Source organism: Lates calcarifer, unplaced genomic scaffold, assembly GCF_001640805.2.
Source record: "Lates calcarifer isolate ASB-BC8 unplaced genomic scaffold, TLL_Latcal_v3 _unitig_2338_quiver_800, whole genome shotgun sequence".
NCBI lineage: Eukaryota > Metazoa > Chordata > Actinopteri > Centropomidae > Lates > Lates calcarifer.
The window spans coordinates 1-23,286 of NW_026116148.1; the positions used below are offsets into that span (position 1 = coordinate 1).

Genomic DNA, 23,286 nt, shown 5'->3' on the forward strand with positions numbered 1-23,286 from the left:
GAGATAGAGTTTCCTGTGTTAGTCTGACCAATCACAGCTGCTGAGGTCTGTGTCTCTACTTCCTGTTGGTTTTTCACATTAAAAGCTTAGGACCAGGCTGTCAAAGTCTTAATGTGGTTGTGCTCAGGTAACAGGTAACAGGTAACAGGTAACAGGTAACAGGTAACAGGTAACAGGTAAACATGGGGGCGTGTTGATGTTTACAGAGAGGTGTTTATTCATAAACAACCATCAGCTGTGTGTGGAGCTCACTGATGTAAACTGAGCAGCATGTCCCTTTAAACCAGACACTGAGTGAGCAGAGGAGCTGCAGCCTGACCCTGCCAGAGTCCAGCAGAGACCAGCAGAGACCAGCAGAGACCAGCTGAGACCAGCAGAGACCAGCAGCAGAGACCAGCAGAGACCAGCAGAGACCAGACGAGCTGGACGACTGCATCAGACTGAGAGGAGGAAGATTTAAGACTTCAGCAACAACAACAGTAATCAATAACCAATAATCAATATCTGATCAGCTTCATCAACAGTGAAGAAAGTAAAAAACAAAACAAAAGGTTTACTGCAGAGAGAGGAGAGGGGGAGGAGGAGAGGAGAGAGAGAGAGAGAGAGAGAGAGAGAGAGGTTGGTTTACAGTGAGAAATGAGCTCAGATTTAAACTCCACAGGAACAAGTAGTGTGTGTGTGTGTGTGTGTGTGTGTGTGTGTGTGTGTGTGTGCATGGTGCCCCCCCCCCTCCATGTGACAGGCTCTGGGGTCAGAGGTCATCACATGCCCTGCCTGATGCTCTGGATGATCTGGAAGATGGCTGAAAGAGAAGAACACATTCAAACTGTGTTAGCGACACGACAGGCATTAATAACATTAACCCTCTAACTAAGGTGTTCATCAGCAGAGGTGACAGCCGTGCTAACCTGCTGTTTATCTGGTTACATGATGTAAGCCTTGACTGTTCTCAGCTGCCTCTCTCTCTCTCTGGGTTCATTTCTGTTTGTGCTGTGAAATGGCAGCAGACGTGTGTGAGCTGTGTTTGAGCCCTGTGACGGTGTTAGAAACACAGAGCTCAGACCTGAAGCTGCTGATCGTCAGCGTGACTCTGATGTTAGCTGCTTCCTCTCTGTGTTATCAGCCCGTCCAACACTTCACGGGTCGCTCCGTCAGGCTGCAGCAGCTCCGAGCCGCTGACTCCGTTTTAACACATATTACTCAACACCAGCATCTTATCTCACAGCCTGGATTAAAAACTCTCTTCTGCATTCAGCCACAACTTCCTGTTCACATCACATTCTCTCCAGGTTGTTCACACGTCAGCTGTACTCTGACTTATGTTGTTTTTAAGGCCTCAGCCAACTTTTAACTTTATTAAAGAATCAGGTCCTTTCAGTTTAACCACAAACATCTCTATATATCTCCACCAGACTCCATAGAGAAAAACAGGGATTTTACTGGGAGCTGCTGGAATACCACTGCCTCCATCTGTTAGTGTGTCTGTGTTACTGTGTGGTACTTTTACTTCAGTAAAGTATCTGATTACTTCTTCCACCACTGAAAGTCTCACAGTAACACAGACACACTAACAGATGGAGGCAGTGGTATTCCAGCAGCTCCTGGTTAAATCCCTGGTTTTTCTCTATGGAGTCTGGTAGTTAGTGAGTGAATTAAAAACTAAAAACTTAGATTCTGAGGAGCTGTGACCCAGAGCAGATCTGCAGGGAAAAACCTCTGAGACCAGATCAGATCAGGTGAACAGCAGCTGCTCATCTGAACGTCTGCACCTGTCCTCAGAAACACCTGCAGCTCAAACTCACCTGATCCACAAACCACGAAGACGAACAGGGCGAGCAGCCACGGACCCACCGGAGACTTCTCATCGTTTACAGGCCGCTGGGAAAAACAACAAACACAGGTGCACCAGGTCAGAAAATCAGTAGTAATGAACCTCACTGATCACTGATGGGTCTCACTGTGACAGTCTGCTGCTTTACCTGATCTTACATCATAACTGATTAAATACTGAGAGTGTGTCTTTCTGCACTGTGACAAAATAACGACAAACTGTGGTGTTGGTGTCAAACCCCACTCATCAATTACACCCAAAAAAACCTCCTTATTACACAAAGAAACAATACTGACATTCAAGGGAGTTATATGAAAAAACTGTTTTATGTCAGAATTACACATTGATACGGAGTGAAACTGACCATTGAACTGAAATTTGAAATCACTATCATCATAATCATTAAATCACCCCTGTAACTTTAAAGTCCACATGAAGAGAAATAAAGTCACAATAACAGGAAACTGTCAAACACACACACACACAGTCAAAGACGCAGTGAGAAGCTCACACTGCGGTTTGGTGTAATAACACGGGCCTGTTATAAACACCCTGCTGTCAGAGGAGGTCTGTGTGTTCTCACTCTGCTGTTACAGCTGACAGCACCTCGCTAAAGCAGCTAACTAACTGCTAACGACGAAACCCGACTGAGAAATCTGTGTATTTAAACCTGCGCTACGCGCCTGGAAAAGATAACAGCAGATAAAGTACAGTTCGTGATGTGGACTCAAACCGTCTGAAGCCCTCTCTGAACTCGGCGTCTGTATAATTTACAAATCAGGACGTATTCAAACACACGGGTCTGTTGTGTGTGATGTGTCAGGTCGCACGCCTCCGCCCACCGCAGTGTTTACACCGCAAACGGTCTGCAGGGATGGTCCACAAAAGTTTAAAATGTCACCAAATAATCTGCGACATGTACATTGTGTACATGCCGAATTGAAGACTATGTGTGAGTCATTCAGAGAGCAATATTAAATATTAATTATAAAGTTTGTAGCTTTAGGGAAACGTTAAAACACGCTAATGTCCAACGATTTGTGAAAGGAGTCTGGCTCTCCTTCTCTGTGCACGTGTGTTAGCCTCTCAGGCAGAGTTAGACCACATTCCGTCCATTTATCGTCAATAACAATATTTAATATTAAATACATTTAACAGTAACAATTAACGGCGCTGAGAAAAGGAGCTCACTGCTGCAGCTGCTAATGCTAAAGCTAAGGTTAGCTCTGAATGGCTGGCTGCAACGCTTTTACCTGAACCCTGAATTACAGCAGAGTTACTGTTTGTTTTTAGAGCAATATGAATATAAAACCCGCCTGCTGCCGTGTGGCAGGGCCAGGATCAGTGTCTGTGAGGCAGCAGGTTAGCCGTTAGCCGTTAGCCTAGCTGTCAGTACCGATGTCTTCTGGACGTGTCCCCGCTGTGTGATCGTCTTGCTGTGCCGCTCGTTCGCCACTTTCATCCGCTGCACCGCCGACATGTTTCAGGGTTTAACGGACCGGTCCGGAACCAGGAGGACGGAGAGCCGGGGACGACCGGGACGAGGAGAAGGAGGCGTAGACGAAGGCGGTACCGGTGAAAGTGTCCCGCTGGAGGAGAAGGCGTCTGAGCCGGGGTCAGTTTCCGTGTTGATGGGTAGGTAGAATGAATGCTAACGGTTAGCTAGCTGCTAGCTGAGCGAGCTAACACTGAAGCTAGCTGACCCCGTCACGTGACAGAGGACAGCCTCTCTGCTGCGCCCTAGTGGCGGGAAAACAACGTTCACGTAACTTATGTTTATTTTATATTTGAATCATTAAATATATATTTATATTTACATTAAACTATATAAAGTTAGAGTGATAGTGTTTATATCGTTTGATGAATCATGGACATTAATGAATTAAAAATAATGATCAGTTAAAATAAAACAACACGGAGCCGAGTGGAGTTTCTGTTTTATTTCCTGCAGTCAGACTGCAGGTGGTCCACACAACACACACACACACACACACACACACCTGCATGTTTGACACATGGTCGTCTCTCACACACACATGAACACACACACAGTTTGCTGCTGGCTGTGCTGTAGCCAGGGGTCAGAGGTCAGAGGTCATTAGTAGGATTTCTACTTGTGTCTACGTCAGGTTTCCTGTCCCTTAGTCTTTCATTAGTGGAGATCCAGCATGGAGTCTCTGAACCAGGTGAACCAGGTGATCCTGGAGGTCAGAGGTCATGCAGGGGTCAGCTGGGGATCACCTGCAGGTCGAGCTTTCAGCGGCAGGTGTTCTGGAGGATGGAGGTTACCACGGCAACTGCCCTCATCCTCTAACAGCCCAGGCCGCTGATGGAGCCGATGCGGTCCATCTTCATCCCGAAGCATCCTCTTCCTCCCACCATCGACTTCCTGCTCCGCCTCCTCATCTTGGCCTGACGCCGCAGGAAGTCGAGGAAGAACCGTGGGACCGCCCCCTCCTGTCTGCCCGCCAACCCCCCCACAGCCAGTCCCCCGGGGGGAGGGGGAGAGGAGGGGGCGGGGCGTCCGGCCGCCGAGCCCTCGGTGATGTCATCGGAAGAGGGCGGGGCCAAGATGAGAGAGGAGAGGCGAGAGCCAAACAGAGAGCGTAACACCTGAGGAGAGAGAGGTCAGAGGTCAGGACACACAAACCGCCATGATGGCGATGATGATGAAGATGGCAGCGGTCGCCACAGACCTGTTTGTCGTCTTGTTGAGGTGATGGTCTCGTCTCCACGGCGACGGTGAGGGTGAGGAAGAGGAGGAGGAGAGGAACAAAGGAGGACACCATCTTTGTTCAACGGGAAGAGAAAGAGAGCACAAAGAATTAAACAAATATCACCATGGCAACAGGCTGTCCCGCACCCTGATTGGCTCAGCTGTTTCAGGCTGCAGCGCCTCCTGCTGGTCAGAGGAGAAACCACCTGACTGTCTTCCTCTGAACACAGCAGTAATGAGCGGGAACAGGTTGAAGATGAGAGCTGGGATTTAAATCTGCAGGTTTAACATCAGATCAACAGCTTACAGGAGGAACGAGATCACAGAGGAGCTTTCATCAGATTCAGTTTAAATCAGTCAAATCATGAAATCATGAAACTTTATTGATCTGTGTGAGCAGATCAACAGGAAGAACTTACAGCCACAGAGAAGCAGAGAAATAATCCAACCAAACTCCAGATCAGGAACAAAAATCCCAGCAGAGTCCAGATGATCCCGCTGGCCGTCGCTCGGTCATGTGACCTGCTCCACAACTTTTCAGTCAGAATGTTTTTCCTTCAATAAAAGTGATTGATTATTGGCGTCAGACGAAGGAGCTTGGTTTGTTGTGTCTGTCCTGTGTGAGGACGGGTCTGAGCTCGACCTGCACACCGCCGCTTATATACCACCCCACGCCGTGATGTCACACATTCTTACTGCTGTCTCCCCCGGCAACGGTCACACACACACATCTCTTCACTCTGTGTGTGTGTGTGTGTGTGTGTAAAGACAAAAAGACAAAAATATCAACCAATCAGATGCAACAAGAAAAAGTTCATTCACAAATGAAAACACCTCTTTGTGATCATCAGGTCCTGGAGCAGGTCCTGGAGTCCTGGAGCATGTTTCAGGACTTTGTGAGAAGGTCTCAGTTCTAAGGTCTTCCAGGAGGTTTTAGAGTTATTTGAAGAAACCAAAATGGTCCTTGAAGATGTTTCAGGGATCCTTGAGAAGGTAACAAAATTCAGTAAGGAGGTCCAAGGTTCCTGTAAACCTCAGAGGCTCCAGGGTTTTCCAAGGGTACTTGAGGAGGTTGAAATAGGCCTTGATGATGTTCCAGGGTCCTGGAAGAGATTCTCAGGGTTGCTGAGGGAATTCCACGTGTCCTTGAGAAGGGTTTGGAATATCTGAATGGCTAAAGCTTCCAGGATAACTTGGGAGGTTCTTGATGGGTTCCAGGTGCCTTAGGAAGGCTAACATGGTCCTTGAGGAGTTTCAAGGTTCCTTCAGAAGGTTCCTGAAGTTAACAAGGAGGTTGCAGTGGTCCTTGAAAAGGGTCCTGGAGTCATGGAGGGGTAGCACCTCCTGTTCCTCCCAAAGGTCCTTGAGGAATCCTTGATGATCCTGGAGTAACTGAGCATGATGGAGGAGGGGTCCTGGAGTCCTTGAGGAGTTCCATGTGCTTCCAGGATGAGTTGAGGAAGTTCCAGGAGTTAGCGCCGGCTGCAGCATCAGTCCCGTTGCCATGGTTACCTGCAGGTCAACACACACCTGGTCTGAACCCGTGTGACTGCACCGTCACCTTCCTCAGCTCTCAGCCAATCAGAGCGCGGCGTTCTGTCTCTTCACGACCTCTGACCCCGGCCGTCCGGCCTCCTCGTAAACCGTCACCGCAGCGACCATGTCGTCGATGGCAACTATTTCCTGTGGAAGGAGGGGGTGGGGCCACGAAGGTTCACATGGTCCGGAGGATAGGTGTGTGTGTGTGTGTGTGTGTGTGTTTAATGACCCCCCATCGTCTTTGTCCCAGTCAGACAAAACTCCGCCCCCCATTCAGCCTCCGACGTCATCGAGTGCACACATAAAACACACACACACACACACACACACACACACACACACACTCTCTCTCTCTCTGGGATAATGGCTCATCAATCACCTCATTAGAGAGAAAGAGGTCGATCACAACAACAGGTTATTATCCTGAGTGTGTGTGTGTGTGTGTGTGTGTGTGTGTGTGTGGTGACGCACACAGCATTCCTCTCCCCCCACAGCGACACACACACACACAGACACACACACACACACCACCAACCCAAACCACGTCCTCACAAACCAGGTTCAACCAGACAAAAACTGTTCCAGGATACCTTGTGCAGGTCCTGGAGGTTTCCTGAAGGCTGACATGGTCCTTGAAGATGTTCCAGGAGTTCTGGAGGGAGTGGTCCTTAACAAGGTGCTTGAAGTCAGTGAGGAGCTCCACGGGGCCTTGAGGAGTCTCCGGGGGTCACTGGAACAGGTCATTTGAGTCTCAGCAGGTTTCAGGGGTCCTTGAAGAAGCTATGGGTCCTTGAAAAGTTTCTGGGGCAGATGAATATCTTTTAAGGCCCACAACAAGGCTCAAAAGGAGGCTCTGAGAGTCCTCGAGAGGCTCCAGGACCCTCCAGGAGGAAGCAGCTTCACACGGCTGCTGCTCATCACCAGGCAACACTCTGCCCTCAGCCAGACTCCCCGAGACTGACGCACTGTGTGTGTGTGTGTGTGTGTGTGTGTGTGTGTGTGTGTGTGTGTGTGTGGACATGAATAATGGATCAGTTGAGTGTGTGAGTCTTCAGGTTTTTTCTGTTTCCTGTTTTATTTTTCTTCCCAAACTAAAGTCAGTTAAAGGCTAAACATCATTAACGTAGGTCAGGGCTCCTGTCGTTTCTAAAGGACCTGACCTCACAGACCTGATCTCACAGACCTGATCTCACAGACCTGATCTCACAGACCTGATCTCACAGACCTGACCTCACAGACCTGATCTCACAGACCTGACCTCACAGACCTGATCTCACAGACCTGATCTCACAGACCTGATCTCACAGACCTGGATTCAGAGTGATTTTAGCTTCCTCAGGATATCAGTATCTCTGATGTCCTTTCAGAATAAAGCTCTAGAAATCCACTGAAACCAGAGGAAGCAGAGGCTGCAGAACTCCATCCAGAATCCTGCTGTTTTTAACTCTCCTTCAGTGCCACAGTGAAACAGTGAGAGCTGTCTGAACCTCCTCTGATCCACTGACACCAGGAGCCGATCACACAGAGTTCTGCTGCTTTTAATGAGACAAAACTGTGACCCTCAGCTGACAGAGTTACAAAGCCTCATGGGAACTGTAGTTCATCAGCCATGTTTAATAAAGACGTCATGTTTGTTTATTCTTTATTGAATCTTTGTGTTTCATGTAGAAAACATCATTAATGGAATTATAGCTAGGAGGGCGGGGTCAAACCCACCACGACCTCTGACCCCCCCCCAGCTGAAGAGGGGGAGGGGCTGGGGTCATCAGGTGTCAGTCAGTTGTCACGGCGACAGCGAGGAAGCGGGCGGAGCTTCAGTTGATCTTTGGGTGGCGGAAGTCTTTACCAGCGAACTTGGCCTTGTCTCCAAGCTCCTCCTCGATCCTGCCGGGGTCAAAGGTCACCTCAGGTCAGGGAGGGGACAAAAACCAGCTGTGCTTTTATTTTGTAAGGACAGGAAATTCTCACCTCATCAGCTGATTGTATTTGGCCAAACGCTCGGACCTGCAGGGGGCGCCGGTCTTAATCTGAGAGAGAGACAGGTGGAGAGAGAGAGAGAGAGGAGAGAGAGAGAGAGAGAGAGAGAGAGAGAGACAGGTGGAGAGAGAGAGAGAGAGACAGAGAGAGAGAGAGAGAGAGAGAGAGAGAGAGAGACAGGTAGAGAGAGAGAGAGAGAGAGAGAGGAGAGAGAGAGAGAGAGAGAGACAGGTGGAGAGAGAGAGAGAGAGAGACAGGTGGTGTATTAAGTGACATACACTTAATCCATGTAATAATCTATGTGCCTGTCTACCTGTCTACCTGTCTCCCTGCCTGTCTACCTGTCTACCTGTCTCCCTGCCTGTCTACCTGTCCAGTGCAGAGTCCGACCACCAGGTCAGAGATGAAGGTGTCCTCAGTCTCTCCAGAGCGATGGCTGACCATCACTCCCCAACCACTGCTCTGAGCCAGCTTACACCTGAGAGACAGACAGGTGGGGGGGGGGGTAAAAAGGTAAATTATATTATAGACTTTTGGCTCAGACAGACAGACAGACAGACAGGTGTCTTACGCCTGGATGGACTCGGTCACGGAGCCGATCTGGTTCACTTTGAGCAGCAGACAGTTGCAGGCCTTCTTGTCGACCGCCTGCTGGATCCTCTTAGGATTGGTCACCGTCAGGTCGTCTCCTACGATCTGATTGGATAAAAACACACAGACAGAGTCATGTTCATGTCTCACAGACCTGTCTCACCTGTCAGTCAGTCTCACCTGTCTGTCTGTCAGTCTCACCTGTCTGTCAGTCTCACATGTCTGTCAGTCAGTCTCACCTGTCTGTCTGTCAGTCAGTCTCACCTGTCTGTCAGTCTCACCTGGATGTCAGTGGAGGCGGTGAACTTGGCCCAGTGCTCCCAGTCGTCCTGGTCAAACGGATCCTCGATGGACTGGACTAGAGACAGAGACAGAGACAGGTTCAGTTCTGGTGCTGAGTCCTCAGACCGGTTCAGGTTCAGGTCCTGGTTCTAGTCCTGGTTCTGGGCTGTTACCGGGGTAGCTCTTGATGAAGCTGCGGTACAGGTCTCCCAGCTTCTCTCCACTGATGTGTCTGGACGGGTCGTCGGGTGACTTGAAGTCCAGGTCGTACTTCCCACTGCGGAAGAACTCGGAGGCGGCGACGTCCATGCCGATGATGATCTTATCAGGGTACCCGGCCTTCTCGATGGCCGTCTTCAGGAGCTCCAGAGCTGCAGACAGACAGACAGGTGTGGTCAGAGAGAGACAGACAGGTGTGTTCACAGACAGACAGACAGGTAGGCGTCTCACCCTCGTTGTTCTCCAGGATGTTGGGGGCGAAGCCTCCCTCGTCTCCCACGTTGGTGGCGTCTTTCCCGTACTTGGCCTTGATGACGTTCTTCAGGTTGTGGTAAACCTGAACACACGGTGCTACAGGTCAGGACAGAGCAGTGGGACAGAACCTATCTAACAGTAAACTCTGATACAGGTGTGACAGGTGTGACAGGTGAGCTCAGCACCTCGGCTCCGATCCTCATGGCCTCGTGGAAGTTGGCGGCTCCGATGGGAAGAATCATGAACTCCTGCATCGCCAGTTTGTTTCCGGCGTGACTTCCTCCGTTGATGACGTTAAAGGCCTGAGGAGGAGGAAACGTTTAGATCCGTCTCTGTCAGAGCTTACCTGGTCACAGTAAAGATGGCGGACGCTGACATCACACTCACAGGAACAGGAAGTATGACGTCTTTGTGTCCGGCGAGGTCGGCGATGTGGCGGTACAGAGGAACGCCCTTCTCTGCTGCTCCGGCCTTACAGACGGCCAGAGACACGCCCAGGATGGCGTTAGCACCGAACTTAGCTGTGGAGAGACAGACAGGTCAGAGAGAGAGAGAGACAGGTCAGAGAGAGAGACAGACAGGTCAGAGAGAGAGACAGAGAGACAGGTCAGAGAGAGAGAGAGACAGGTCAGAGAGAGAGACAGACAGACAGGTCCTTACATTTGTTCTCAGTGCCGTCCAACTCCAGCATGAACTTGTCGATCTTCTCCTGCTCGACAACACTGAAGTTCTAGGAGGACAAGCAGAGAAACAGACAGGTCAGACAGACAGGTCAGACAGACAGGTCAGACAGACAGGTGAGGGGTCACTCAGAAAGCCACTGAGGAGCTATTGATACCTTCTCTATCAGTTTGGGGGCGATGTCCTTGTTCACATGGTCCACAGCTTTAATCGTACCTGCAGAGACAAACAACACGTCCAGGTGAGTTCAGGTACGTCTGTAAACTACAGGTGAGTTCAGGTACGTCTGTAAACTACAGGTGAGTTCAGGTACATGGTCAGTTCGTACCTTTGCCCAGGTAGCGGGACTTGTCCCCGTCACGGAGCTCCAGGGCCTCATGGACTCCTGTTGACGCACCGCTGGGAACAGCTGCCCTGAAGAGACCTGAGAGACAGACAGACAGACAGGTCAGAGAGACAGGTCAGAGAGAGAGAGACAGACAGTTCAGACAGACAGTGTCTGTGAGCTCTGACCTTTGGCCGTCCACAGGTCCACCTCCACTGTGGGGTTTCCTCTGGAGTCCAGAATCTCACGAGCGTGAATCTTAGTGATCGACATCCTGACTGAGAGACAGACAGACAGACAGACAGACAGACACACGTCCAGGTGAGTTCAGGTGCGTCTGACACGTCTGTGTTGCTGTCACAGTAAAGACTGAACCACACCCTGTCCTGGAGCAGGCAGGACAGATCAGGGTCCTGCTCCAGTCCACAGAGGTAAATGGTAAATGGACTGGTACTTATATAGCGCTGTTCTAGTCGTATCGACCACTCAAAGCACTTTACACTACTTTACACTCCCCATCACATTCACCCAATCACACAGCACTAACACATTCACACACCGATGTTGCAAACATCGAGGGCAACGTGGGGTTCAGTATCTTGCCCAAGGATCGAACCGCTGACCCTCCGATTAGTGGGTGACCCGCTCTACCTCCTGAGCCACAGAGGTCACCAGAGTTCACACTATCACATCATCAACCAGTGACCTGGGACATAACACACACTCAACATTAACCACACCACTGATCACTGTGTGTGTGTGTGTGTGAGTGTGTGTGTGTGTGTGTGTGTGTCTGTGTGTGTGTGTGTGTGAGTGTGTGTGTGTGTGTGTGTGTGTGTGTCTGTGTGTGTGTGTGTCAGACCTGCAGCAGAGATCCTGTGTAGCGCCATGCTGCCTCCATGACAGCAGGACGTTGTGTCCCCTATCAGACCCCGCCCACCCCCTCCCACAACCAATCAGAGAGCTGCTGTCATGACAGGCGGCCAATGGGACCAACAGGAGAGAGAGGGCCAAACCATTCTGCTGCCAGAGGAGGGGGGTCAGAGCCAGAGTTATTAATACAGTGAGGCTGCCCTGTTAAACCCTTTGACCTTTTCCCTGACCTTTCTACACAGGTCATGACCTCCTCCTGTGTGTTATAGAGTTACAGCACACACACACACACACCCCCTCATGTTGACCCTGACATTTGAAGAGGTATTTGTGACTGAGAGCTGATATCAGCCTCTCACATCCTCTGATAACCTGAAGCTCTGTGTGTCTGAACAGGCAGTACTCAGATACTGCACCCAGGTAAAAGTACTCACACTACACTGTGAAGACACTGCTGACTCCTCTGACTCCAGCTGGTGATTGATTTTATTATTGATCATCTTGTGTGAGAATAGAATTTTCAAAACTGAGATTTGTGCATCAAAGATTGAACAAACTGTTTCAGCTCCATTTACTCTGAGACAACAACATGTTTAATCAACGTTTTAAACATGTTGAGGGCAAATTCATATGAATTTGTAAAGTAGATTCAGCTGAAGTGCAGTAAAAATACTTCCCTCTGAAAAGTATAAAAATATAGTATAAAACGGCAGTACTAGTAAGTACCTACATTTGTACTTAACGGCAGAAAATGATGCTCTGATCTGATCAGAGAAATAAACCTGATCATCTGTTAATATCAACGTTAACTTCCTGTCTCAGCTCAGACTCAACAACACTGCTGCTAATGCTGCTACTGCTAACACTGCTGCTAATGCTGCTACTGCTAACACTGCTGCTACTGCTAACACTGCTGCTAATGCTGCTACTGCTAACACTGCTAACACTGCTGCTACTACTGCTACTGCTAACACTGCTGCTACTTCTAACACTGCTGCTACTGCTAACACTGCTAACACTGCTGCTAATGCTGCTACTGCTAACACTGCTAACACTGCTGCTAATGCTGCTACTGCTAACACTGCTAACACTGCTGCTACTGCTGCTACTACTACTACTGCTAACACTGCTGCTAATGCTGCTACTGCTGCTACTACTGCTACTGCTAACACTGCTAACACTGCTGCTACTGCTAATACTGCTGCTAATGCTGCTACTGCTGCTACTACTGCTACTGCTAACACTGCTAACACTGCTGCTACTGCTAACACTGCTAACACTGCTGCTACTGCTGCTGCTAACAGTGTTGTAACAGTTTGACTCTTATTAAATGTCAGTTGTGTGTTTAACACAGACAGGATGTTCTCAGGATGTTCTGCAGTAGAACAGAGTTTAACTGTCGTGTGACGACTGAACAGATTTAACGTCCTTTATGTCTGCTGCTGTGTCTGAGAGTGTGTTACATAATACTGTGTGTGTGTGTGTGTGTGTGTGTGTGCAGTGATAGGTCAAACATGGCAGCAGAACAACAGCTGAGTGGTTACTGTACACCTGAAACCACATGTGGCCTTTACAAAGACTTTACTGTACAAACACACACACACACACACACACACACACACTCACAACAACTGGACGCAGAAAATACAACAACATATTAACTACAGCTAATACTAATGCTAATACTTCTACTACAGCTAATACTAATGCTAATACTTCTACTACAGCTAATACTTGTAATACTACTGCTAACACCTCCAGTCCAGACCCCTCAGCTGGTCTGGGACAGGTCTACGAGCAGGATTCAGTTTTTTATGCTCCTCTAAAACTGGACTGGACTTTTCATTCATCACATATTCATGTCTTATTTTATCTCTGTTTTATTTGTTAAACTCACATGTCTTTGCTGTGTTTCTGTTCTCAGGTCAGTTTGTGTCACTCTGTACAAACCTGATCTGTTCTCTGTGTGTGTGTGTGTGTGTGTGTGTGTGTGTGTGTGTGTATCTGGACTTTGTTCCTCTGCTGTTTGTCAGATTTCTGACCTTCAGGCTGCTGAAAGTCACAGCCCTGGAGGTGTTTTGTCTTTAATTTCAGATAAAACACGACCACATTTGGGAAAAATGAGCTTCTGCAAACATCAGATTTAAGCTGAGCCCCGGCACTAAACTTCCTCTGAAAACTCCTGCAAACTAATGCAGACTTTCAAAATAAAAGTGGGAAGTGAATCAGGTTTGGCAGGTTCCCAGACTAGAGACAGATTTAGACCAGAATGAGGACCTGGAGACAAACAGGAAGCAGATTTAAACACACTCTTCCAGCAGTTGTTCAGGAAGTGACCAACCAGAGCAGAGAGCTCGCCTACCTGAGCTGCGTCCTCAGAGAAGAGAAGAGGGAGTCGTCTTTGGCCGTCTGTCTGTCCGTCTGACTGTCCGACTGACGTGGAAAGTGTCCGTCTGTCACGCTGCAGGGTTTTTATAGACACTCCCTGACGGGGAGGAGGGGAGGAGGCTGGGTGGAGAGGCAGGGAGCGTCTGCCTGGGACAGGACTTCAGGAAACAGAAAAACCTGCTGCACCAGGAGCTGACGCACACTTCACTGCCACACTGAAACAACAACACAAAAATCATTGTGTGGCTCAGGGGAGATTAGGAGAGTAGAGCTGTGGACTCACACCGCACCAAACTACTAACAGTGCTAATATTTACATATATGAATATATGTAAATATTAGCACTGTTAGTAGTGTTAGCTTTAGTTGTTGTTATAGCAGTGTTAGCATTATTAGCATATGGACAGAATAAGAAGTCGTAGTAGCAGTATTACTAACAATAGCTTTAGTGGTATCTGGTTATAGCAGTGTTAGCATAGGAACAGGAGTCAGAGGTAGCAGCAGTATTTCCTGCTGTAGCAGTAGTTGTAGCAGTATTACCAGAACAGAACCAGAACTGTTAGCAGTAACTGCAATCAGCGTATTGGCAGTATTAGAAGTAGTTGTATCAGTGTGCAGCAGCAAGTGTAGATAGGTACAGCAGTGTTAGCATTAGCAGCAGGTGTAGTGATAGTTCAGGCAGTGTTAGCAGTGTTAGCATTAGCAGCAGGTGTAGTGATAGTTCAGGCAGTGTTAGCATTAGCAGCAGGTGTAGTGATAGTTCAGGCAGTGTTAGCAGTGTTAGCATTAGCAGCAGGTGTAGTGATAGTTCAGGCAGTGTTAGCAGTGTTAGCATTAGCAGCAGAAGTGTTAAACATCTCATTTTCCAGCACAAACAGCTGATTTCCTCCTCATATCTGAGTTTTATTTAGTTTTTCAGCATTTTCTCTCTAGAAATTCAGATTTGAAGAATTTTGGATTAGAATAATAAAGAATAAAGTTTCCATCTCAACATTGTGTTTGTGTGTTACAGTTAGTGTGAGTGCACAGGCCCTGTGGAGAACTACAGTCTCACCCTGAGCCACTGTCTGCTGAACAGCACTGAAACCAGTGTGACGGTCCCTAACTCAGATAGAGAAGGTCAAAGTTCATCTAAAGGGGAAATGTGAGACGGTTCAGCATTCACCGCAAAGGGCAGTAACCCCAACACACACACACACACACACACACACACAAGACATCTTACCCTTTACACTCACCTTTAACTGTACTTCACACACACTAACACACTGCAGCCTGTCCAGTGTCCCTGTAGCCTTTACTGCAGCTAAATATAACTGCACATGACCGAGTGGGGTGTGTGTGTGTGTGGTACTTTATAAGTACTCTGATATTCAACAGTGTATTTTGCTGTTACTGTAGTACACTGAGTAGTACAATACTGTCATCAAACTGCTGTATCAATAAAGCATTTTGTTGTATTTGTACACAGGTAACTTCTGCATACTGCTACTGTACTGCAGCAGTAACAGTAGGAGTACTGTCGCCGTTATGGTACTACTGCATCTTCATGAAGAACTGCAGTAGTAGTAGAAATATTAGAAGTAGTAGCTGCAGTAGAATTATCAGTAGTAGTAGTAGTATTTGTAGTGTGACAGTAGTAATAATGATACTGATAGTGGTAAAGGCAGTAACATCAGTGATAGTATCAGTAGTAGTAAGGTGTACTTGTACAAGCATTAGTGATGTTTTATCAAACACACACACACACACACACTGTGTTAATAAAGAGGTTTTTATTTTTCAGGTGTGAGTTTTTAACAGCGCTCTGATTAGACACACGTCCTTCTCCACTGTAAAAAATGTAACACTGGCTCCCTGCTTTAAACATCAACAACACTGGAACAGGTGTGCCCTCAGCTCAGGTGTGAACACGCCTCCACACACACACACACAGTCCACAGCTGTGTGTGTGAGTGTTCATGTTCACCACTCGTTCACTACATGAATAAACACTTTATTTTTCACCTGAAAGGTCGAGAGATAAAAAAACTAAATAAGATCTGAAGAGCGGCTGTTTTCTTGAGTTGATATGCAGTGTGGGAGGGTGGGGGGGTCGGCGGCCATGTTGTGTTAAAAGCCGGCCTTCCGCAGGTGCTCAACGATGCTGAACACCTTCGGGGCGAGCTGACCTCCGGTGGCGTCTTTCGTGCCCCTGGCGATGACTAAAGCTGTGGAGACACAGGAGAGACGAGGTTTATTCATCTCAAACACACAGACACACATTTTAAAATGTCTAACTACAGAGCTAAATGCTAACATAGCCATTAACAGACCAATACAACCTGCAAGGCCAGGGCATCTAAGCTAGCACTATTGCTAAATAGCTAACCTGCTAGCATGTTAGCTGTTGCTCACTGTTATTGTTACAGGGTTAGAGTAAACACATTCTAAACACAGATATTTGTTAAGCTAATACAGAAATGAAGTAGTTATAGCAGGGATGCTAAAATACAGTTTTAAAAAGTGGATGAATTAGAATTTATCATCAATATAACATGGTCATTTTAGGAGGGAACAATTAGCCTTTCTTTCACAGTTGTAGTTTTTCAGCAGTGCTTTGAGCTAAATGCTAACATATAAATGGACCAATATGACATACAAGGTCAGGGCATCTAAGCCAAGCTAACCTGCTAGCATGTTAGCTAAGGGTCTGACTGTGCTGTGTTATGAGTTTTAATCTGGACAGTTTCCCTGAGCTGAGCTGCAGATATCTGTTCATCACGCTCAGATGATGTCGGACATCTCAGGGAACATTTCGCCTGTTTCTTGTAAAACTGTGGTTTTTGTGTTTGACCTTTGCTCTGTTCAAAACTCGACAGCTGCACAGGGAAACTGCAGCAAACTGTTCTCACCTTGTTTGCTCTTGCCGACACATACGCTGTAGGTGTTTCCCTCAGCGTCTGCTGCGGACTTCAGGTCCAGACTGTACATCTTCTCGTCCTCCATGTTGTCCCGCAGCATCCTGCACTTCATGCCCCCGACGCAGGGCCCACACTGGCCGAAGGTGTCCCTCTTCCCGGCCAGCTTCCTGATTTCCTCTGCCTGAGGGAGAGAGAGACAGGCAGAGAGACAGACAGTTACCGTCACAGTACCGGCTCGGCCTGTGTTCGCGCTTCACACCGTGCCTGGCTGAAAGGCACGCGGGCAGCTGCACGCCGCCTCCTCCACTGAGTCTGAGGATTCAGAGAAACTGGTCTGACTGGTTTGACTGAGTGTTGTTTAACTGTGTCAGCTGAGACCGAACACGTCACCGCTGAAACCATCTGATCCATCCATCGATCAGTGATCGATCAGTACAGTCATCAACATGTTTTAACATGTCAGTTTTAATCAGAGGGTGAATTGATCAGTGAATGCTCTCAGCTGTGTCCTCTGACCTGCAGCCGTCAGCTGGTTGTGGATCTGATCAGGTTTACAGGTGACTTCCTTTTGAATCTGCTGTGATCACTGTGGAGTCTCCTGATCACAGATCTGGTTCATTGATTCGATCGATCGACCGACGCGTTGGAGCAGAGTCTGACTGAGCTGCAGAGGAAGCAGCGAAGAAGAAAAGAATGTGTGGAGGACAAGTCGAGACACGACACACACACACACACACACGCACAGACGTGAAGCTGCTGCAGAGGCAAAACCACTTCCTGAAACCATCCAGCCAATCAGAGCGCAGCTCTGTGAGCAGCCTGTTTCTCATGCAGTGTGACATAACACACACACACTCACTGTGAGTGTGTGTGTGTTATGTCTGATCCTCACGTCCTCACTGTTGGACAGTCCAGACCTGGTTTCTGGGACCAGGTTACGGTCGCTCAGAAGGTCAAAGGTTAAAGAACTGATGGTTGCAGACAAACCCTGCCGGTGTGTGTTGGTGTGTTAGTGTTGGTGTGTTAGTGTTAGTGTGTCTTTGTGTTTGCCTGCCTCGCGCTGAGCTGCTCCGCCCTCACCTCCGACTGTGAGACACAGAAATGAGAAGTGAGCGTCTCCACTTCCTGTCTCTGCCGCTCTTTTCGACATCGTGTCCTTATAAGGTAGTTAAACCGACACTCAGCCCGCGGCACCGAAAAACCACAGCAACACCCGGAAATGATGCGCAACAACTGCAACAACTGCAACAACTGCTGCTCGACAACATTCACCACAGTCACAGGCTCCAATCACAGACATGATGGGTTCATGTGTCAGAGGAAAAGATTAAAACCACTCACATCTAAAGAAACTACATCAGGTGTTCTGCGTGAACTCTGTTGTCTCACACTCGTCCCTTCAGGTCCACACTGCACATATTTGTCATTTGTTTTGAGCAGCAGTTTTCTGTAAACCTGCACCACCTGCTTATTTTTCCTGCAGCGCCTGAATGCAGCAGCAGCTCCGCCCGCCCGCAGCTGACGGAGCGGGAACCAGCCGAGCTACAAACCGAACACGCCCAAAGAGAGGGGGAGAGAAAAACCTGAAGGCACCTGGTGCAGAAAAGTCCTTTTAATCAGAGCTGAACTTTTTCTAAATGGGTTAAAAATCATCCAATCAGACGACACCTCCTGCAGTGATGTCACATGTTGCCGACAGCAGGATTTTCTAGAAGTGAAGCTTGTGTCTTGGTGTTTGCTGAATCTGTGCAGTTTTCTGTCTCAGTTCAAACACGTGTCTCCGACGTGAGAAACGATCAAACACATTTAAACAGAGACGTGAACCATCGAACGCACCACAACGCACTGAGGCTTTTCACGAAGGAGGAAGTGGACGTGTGTCACTCTGCTGCTCACCAGGTCTTCACAAGAAGACAAAGTTCTTCCTGGAGACTCAAACCTGAACCACTGAGTCTGAGTCTGTGTGTGTATGTGTGTGTGTGTGTGTGTGTGTGTGTGTGTGTGTTTACCGAGATGTTGTTCATGCCGGGCGTGCTGGCCCACACACTCTCCTGCCCCGGTGCGAACCCACAGATCGCCGCCTCTTGGACCGGGAGACGACCCTTATCGTCCGGAGCCAACAGGTTATCAATGTATCCCTGCCACGACATCCTGATCGATAACCAAGAGACACACACTGATCAGTAACACACACACACACACACACACGCTAAATGTATCTGGATCAGCATCAGAGGAATCAATCACCTGATCAATACTCAATACCTCAGAGAGATTCTGTGTGTGTGTGTGTGTGTGTGTGTGTGCTTACCTGCGCAGGTAGAGTTTCAGGTGTGAGGCAGAGAGAGAGAGAGAGAGAGAGAGAGAGAGAGAGGGAGCAGTCTAATGCAGAAAGAAGGAAGACGACGAGTCTTTTATACGTCCGACCGCTCCCAGCCTGCAGGCGGCTTCCTGCCTCTCTCTCTGTCACCCAGTGTCTCTCACCCACTCTCTCTCTCTCTCTCTCTCTCTCTGTGTGTGTCTAACTCGCCCCCCCTCCCCCTCTCACCTGGGAAGTAACAAACCAGGAAGTGTGTGCAGTGAACATGTGTGAGGTGATATACATGTTACTGCTGCTCACATTTTCTACACCTGGACCTGGACCTGAAACCATGTCAGGACTCTGTACTCTGGTCTGTGAGGGGACCGAGGACGGACTCACTGTCCTCACTTCACAAACACGTCCATGCAACATGTGGAGGAAGTGTGACACTGCAGACTGAAGCTGAGCTGTGATTGTACGATCCAGACCTGGGCGGGGTGTATGTGTGTGTGTGTGTGTGTGTGTGTGTGTGTGTGGGCGGGTGGGGGTCTGTCCAGGTCCGGACCCCTCAAATTTAAAACCCGGGACCAGGAGCAGTGCAGCAGAAATCACCTCCTCTGCAGAAATGAAACACAAACACACACTGTACTTTCTGAGACCCCACACACACACACACACACTCCTCCTGAGGTAGACAGGAAGTGATGTCAGGACCAGGACAGTCCACATACGGGTCCAGGTGCAGGACGGCTGTAAGGTAAAGACTGTGTGAGGCAGGAAGCTGCTGCTCGTTTCCACACAAACCACTTCCTCCTGACCCGTTTCACTTCACACCGACTGAACGCCACCGGCACCGGACGGGGGCGGGTTATCGCAGACCTCCTCCACCCGTCCTACATATGAGACCAAGACCCCCCCCCCCCTCCAGAACTACAAACAACATGAGCAGAGTTTTGTGGGTTTTTGCAGAAACGTTAGCAGTTAGCAGTTAGCAGTTAGCAGTTAGCAGTAACCGGTTCTGGGTCTTGAACCGGGTCTGTTCAGGATCCTGGTTCAGTGAACCAGTCTGAGTTTTTAGCAGGACCGTTACAATCAGGAGCGTCATCAGCAGAGGACGCTCTCCCTCCTCCCCCTGCAGACGAGGACACGCCCACTGACGCCAGCACCGCTCGCTCTGATCAGAAACTGATTTCCAGCTCAGACTCTTCAGGTTCTGGACTCTTCAGGTTCTGGACTCTTTTCTTTTTAGTCTAAAGGCTCCAACATCAGGAGCCACAGACACAGCACTCTGCCTGCAGTGCATTCTGGGGAATCAAAATGGCGGCTCCTGAAATGACTCATTAAAATCCCATTCGGAGGAGTTTTCATGAAAACGTTCTTTTTCAGAGATGAATCATATTTCTGCTCTGCTGCTACACGCTGCTGCACACACACACACACACACACACACACACACACACACCTGAGAAATACCTGAGCCAGTTCAGACCTGTGGACGTCAGGACTCTGAGCGACGTGTTAAAACCTGGTCCCTCCAGCTCGCAGGTTAAAACCCTGCAGTACTGCACCTCTCTGACAACGTGTACTTTTACTGCAAACACAGTCACAGGATGGACGAGCGACCCAGTGCTCAGGTGTGACTCAGGTACCTGTGTTCACTCACTCACCATGAGTTCATCCTCAGCAGGTTACTGCGAGTACTGAGCACGAGTCACAGTAGCAGTAGTAACTGTAGCAGTAACGGGTGCAGTATAAAAATCATTAGTGTACTAATGGTGACATGGAGCGAGCTGATTGGAAGATCCCCCCCCCCGTGTGTGTGTGTTTGTTTCTGTTGTTCTATCTCTGTGAGGACCAGACCCAGTAATGTTCAAAGGGAGTGTGTGTGTGTTGTTCTATCTCTGTGAGGACCGGGCTCAGGTCTGACACGTCTGGACATGTGGAGCGCCTCCACTGCACACCTGTAAAACCTGGTCACTCTGGACTGAGCTGTGACCTTTGACCCCCAGGAGAAGGTTTGTGAAGAATTTCAAACATGCATCAGTCTGCTCTGATGTGTGTGTGTGTGTGTGTGTGTGTGTGTGTGAGGAGGAGAAAAGGTGTGGTGGCTCAGACCGACGAGTTTACACAAGCCACCATCGACAGTATGCATACCCCTGGGTAATACACACACACTGAATCTGCTTCAACATCACACACTCTTTTTTCCATCTGGCTTCGAGAACAGGAAACTCAAACCAAACCTCATTCACACTTTGTTCGATTTTCAGTTAAACTGCAGTCTGACGAGAAACTGTGATCAAACCTGAACATTTTTACACAGACACACAAACTGCTCCTCAGTTCAGCTTTCAGCTACTGGTCCTTTAATTTCCTGCTCCTCTATACTATCACATGTAAGAGGGAAATGTCGTGTAGGTTAAACTTTAATGTTGAGCTGCAGCTTCAGTCCTGTTTATTTTAGCCTGTATTTTTCTACATTTTAGAAAATGAAGAAAAGCAGAATTGACTGATCAGCTGCTGTTGTCAGTGTCTCATTAATGGATGAACTCTCACTCTCTGTTTCACTGTGATACTGAAGGAAACTTAAAAACAGGAGGATTCTGAATGGAGTTCTGCAGCTGCTTCTCTCCGGTTTCTAAGTGGATTTCAGGAGTTTTATTCTGAAAGGACATCAGAGATAATTCTATTCTCACAAAGTTAAACTCACACTCTGCGTGTTCAGGTCTGACGGAGAGGAAACGTTTGAAGTGGATCACAGAGGTGGAGAAGGCCTCCAACATGGCCGCCGAGCGAGCGAGCGAGCGTCACTCAGCCGTGCACAGTTCAGCTGCCATTTATGGAGGTTTTAGAGCAGAAAATGACGAGAGCAGAGGAAGAGCTGAATGTCAGAGGGTTAATACGGGAACACACACACACACACACACACACACACACTTCCTCAGTAACGGTGAACTTGTTTTCTGAGTCAAGTCGAAAGGAGCTGGGCAGAGCGAGATAAGAGGAAGTGGTGTCTTTTCTCTGTCACATTTTACTGCAGCTTTAATGAATGTGGAGTGTGTGTGTGTGTGTGTGTGTGTGTGTCCTTATATGGCAAAACCGAGAGAGGACGCGAGTGTGTAGCTGCGATGAAACGGCAGCAACACACACGCCTGTTTCACATAAAGACAGTTTGAGAATGAGATGATAACTCATCTGTTCTTTAATCAAGACTTTAAACAAACAGACCACACACTCACTTCCTGTCCCTGACTTCTACTTCCTGTGCACAAACACATTAACACACACACTCACTCCTCCCCCAACACTCTGTACAAACACTGCACAACCAGCAGGTTTCAAATCAAGCAACCTGACACACATCCGCCACAAAAAATAGTTCCTGAAAAGAAGCAGCTGCTACAGATTGAACTCTCAGTCTTCTTCTTGAACCTCACAGTGTGTAAGGAAACGGTTCAGTCTCAGGGATTAATCCCAGTCCTCCAAACCGTCACATTCACTACTTCCTCCTGCAGACACCAACATCAGACCCATCTCCACCAACCAGGCGCTCAGTGTGTGGCTGTGGATTAGTCTGCAGCGTCCTCAGAGGATCTGAACGGATCAGCTCATGAGTTCATGTTGTTAATGAGTAAAACAGATTAAAACAGCAGCAGAGCTTTAATGTCCCTCAGTGGTTCCACCAGTTAAAATCCACTTTCAGCAGCTCTGAACCCGGACCAGAGCCGGGCCACATACTGAGCCTCAGCTGAGCGCCTCAGTCCTGCCCCCTGCTGGAGACATGAGGCTACAACACATGGGTCAAACCAACCAGCTGCTGTTTGACTGACAGAGTCCTGCAGGACTGAACCTAGAACCAGGAAGTCAGTTAGCATGTTAGCATGTTAGCTCTTCCTGTTGTCAGTGTGTTTCTGGTTCAATGTCTGAAATAAGGTCTGAGACATTTTCAGGTTTGATTCTCCGACATAAAATGGGTCAGTAAATCCCCCACTCCTGATGTTTGAAGCTTTTACGTGTCTTAAAAAAGGCGGTTGCTAACGAGTGTCTAAATGAGACTACAGAGGTTGTCGGGGACGTTAACATGAAAACCCATCTACTCACCAGTCCACCTTTACAGCCTCGTTGTGTTTCTACTCACGCTCTTTCAAACTCTCACTAACTTTCTAAGAAGAAAGGCTTTTGTAGAAGAGCTCAGAGCTAAATGAAATGACCAGTTGGAAGTTTTTTGTGGAGGGAACAGGGCGATGCTGCTCAGGGCTGGACTGGATTCACCTGCAGGTTTCAGGTTTTACTTCCAACACTTTGTGCCCATGCAAAAGAAAGAAGAGGTCAAAGTAAAAAATATAAGTTGTTAGATGTGAAGGAGAGAGGTCGTGATCAGGTGTAAAGAACAGAGGTCAGAGG

General features: G+C 48.3%; 4 protein-coding genes and 1 long non-coding RNA gene across 7 annotated transcripts; all 5 read right to left on the minus strand.

Annotated features, from left to right (window-relative positions):
• Positions 1-663: 663 nt before the first annotated feature.
• Positions 664-3,475, minus strand: zgc:85858 (uncharacterized protein LOC405879 homolog). Its single transcript, XM_018690400.2, has 3 exons — positions 3,228-3,475; positions 1,803-1,878; positions 664-802 (listed from the first exon to the last, which is right to left on the minus strand). The coding sequence occupies exons 1-3, from the start codon at positions 3,309-3,311 to the stop codon at positions 762-764; spliced, it is 201 nt and encodes a 66-aa protein (XP_018545916.1). The 5' UTR covers positions 3,312-3,475; the 3' UTR covers positions 664-761.
• A 286-nt stretch (positions 3,476-3,761) lies between these two features.
• On the minus strand, positions 3,762-7,575 carry nppcl2 (natriuretic peptide C-like 2). 2 transcript variants are annotated; one of them, XM_018690399.2, is made up of 4 exons: positions 7,340-7,575; positions 6,677-7,255; positions 4,528-4,620; positions 3,762-4,444 (listed from the first exon to the last, which is right to left on the minus strand). In XM_018690399.2, the coding sequence occupies exons 3-4, from the start codon at positions 4,618-4,620 to the stop codon at positions 4,142-4,144; spliced, it is 396 nt and encodes a 131-aa protein (XP_018545915.1). In that variant the 5' UTR covers positions 6,677-7,255; positions 7,340-7,575; the 3' UTR covers positions 3,762-4,141. The 2 variants fall into 2 exon arrangements, with proteins under 2 accessions (XP_018545915.1, XP_018545914.1); XM_018690398.2 differs by lacking the exons at positions 6,677-7,255; positions 7,340-7,575 and adding an exon at positions 4,967-6,340.
• A 136-nt stretch (positions 7,576-7,711) lies between these two features.
• On the minus strand, positions 7,712-13,814 carry eno3 (enolase 3, (beta, muscle)). Of its 2 annotated transcripts, none has more exons than XM_018690396.2 (14): positions 13,652-13,814; positions 10,605-10,694; positions 10,420-10,515; positions 10,249-10,307; positions 10,071-10,140; positions 9,798-9,931; positions 9,596-9,712; positions 9,387-9,492; positions 9,110-9,307; positions 8,936-9,012; positions 8,635-8,759; positions 8,433-8,541; positions 8,055-8,113; positions 7,712-7,970 (listed from the first exon to the last, which is right to left on the minus strand). In XM_018690396.2, the coding sequence occupies exons 2-14, from the start codon at positions 10,687-10,689 to the stop codon at positions 7,901-7,903; spliced, it is 1,305 nt and encodes a 434-aa protein (XP_018545912.1). In that variant the 5' UTR covers positions 10,690-10,694; positions 13,652-13,814; the 3' UTR covers positions 7,712-7,900. The 2 variants fall into 2 exon arrangements, with proteins under 2 accessions (XP_018545912.1, XP_050923981.1); XM_051068024.1 differs by having other exon boundaries at positions 10,605-10,690; positions 13,652-13,726.
• Positions 13,815-15,433: 1,619 nt separating this feature from the next.
• On the minus strand, positions 15,434-19,062 carry pfn1 (profilin 1). Its single transcript, XM_018690401.2, has 4 exons — positions 18,892-19,062; positions 18,590-18,731; positions 16,572-16,761; positions 15,434-15,887 (listed from the first exon to the last, which is right to left on the minus strand). The coding sequence occupies exons 2-4, from the start codon at positions 18,728-18,730 to the stop codon at positions 15,790-15,792; spliced, it is 429 nt and encodes a 142-aa protein (XP_018545917.1). The 5' UTR covers position 18,731; positions 18,892-19,062; the 3' UTR covers positions 15,434-15,789.
• Positions 16,778-18,581, minus strand: LOC127140087 (uncharacterized). The gene is made up of 2 exons (XR_007810441.1): positions 17,661-18,581; positions 16,778-17,244 (listed from the first exon to the last, which is right to left on the minus strand). It is a non-coding gene; the product is annotated as an uncharacterized LOC127140087 (long non-coding RNA).
• Positions 19,063-23,286: the final 4,224 nt, after the last annotated feature.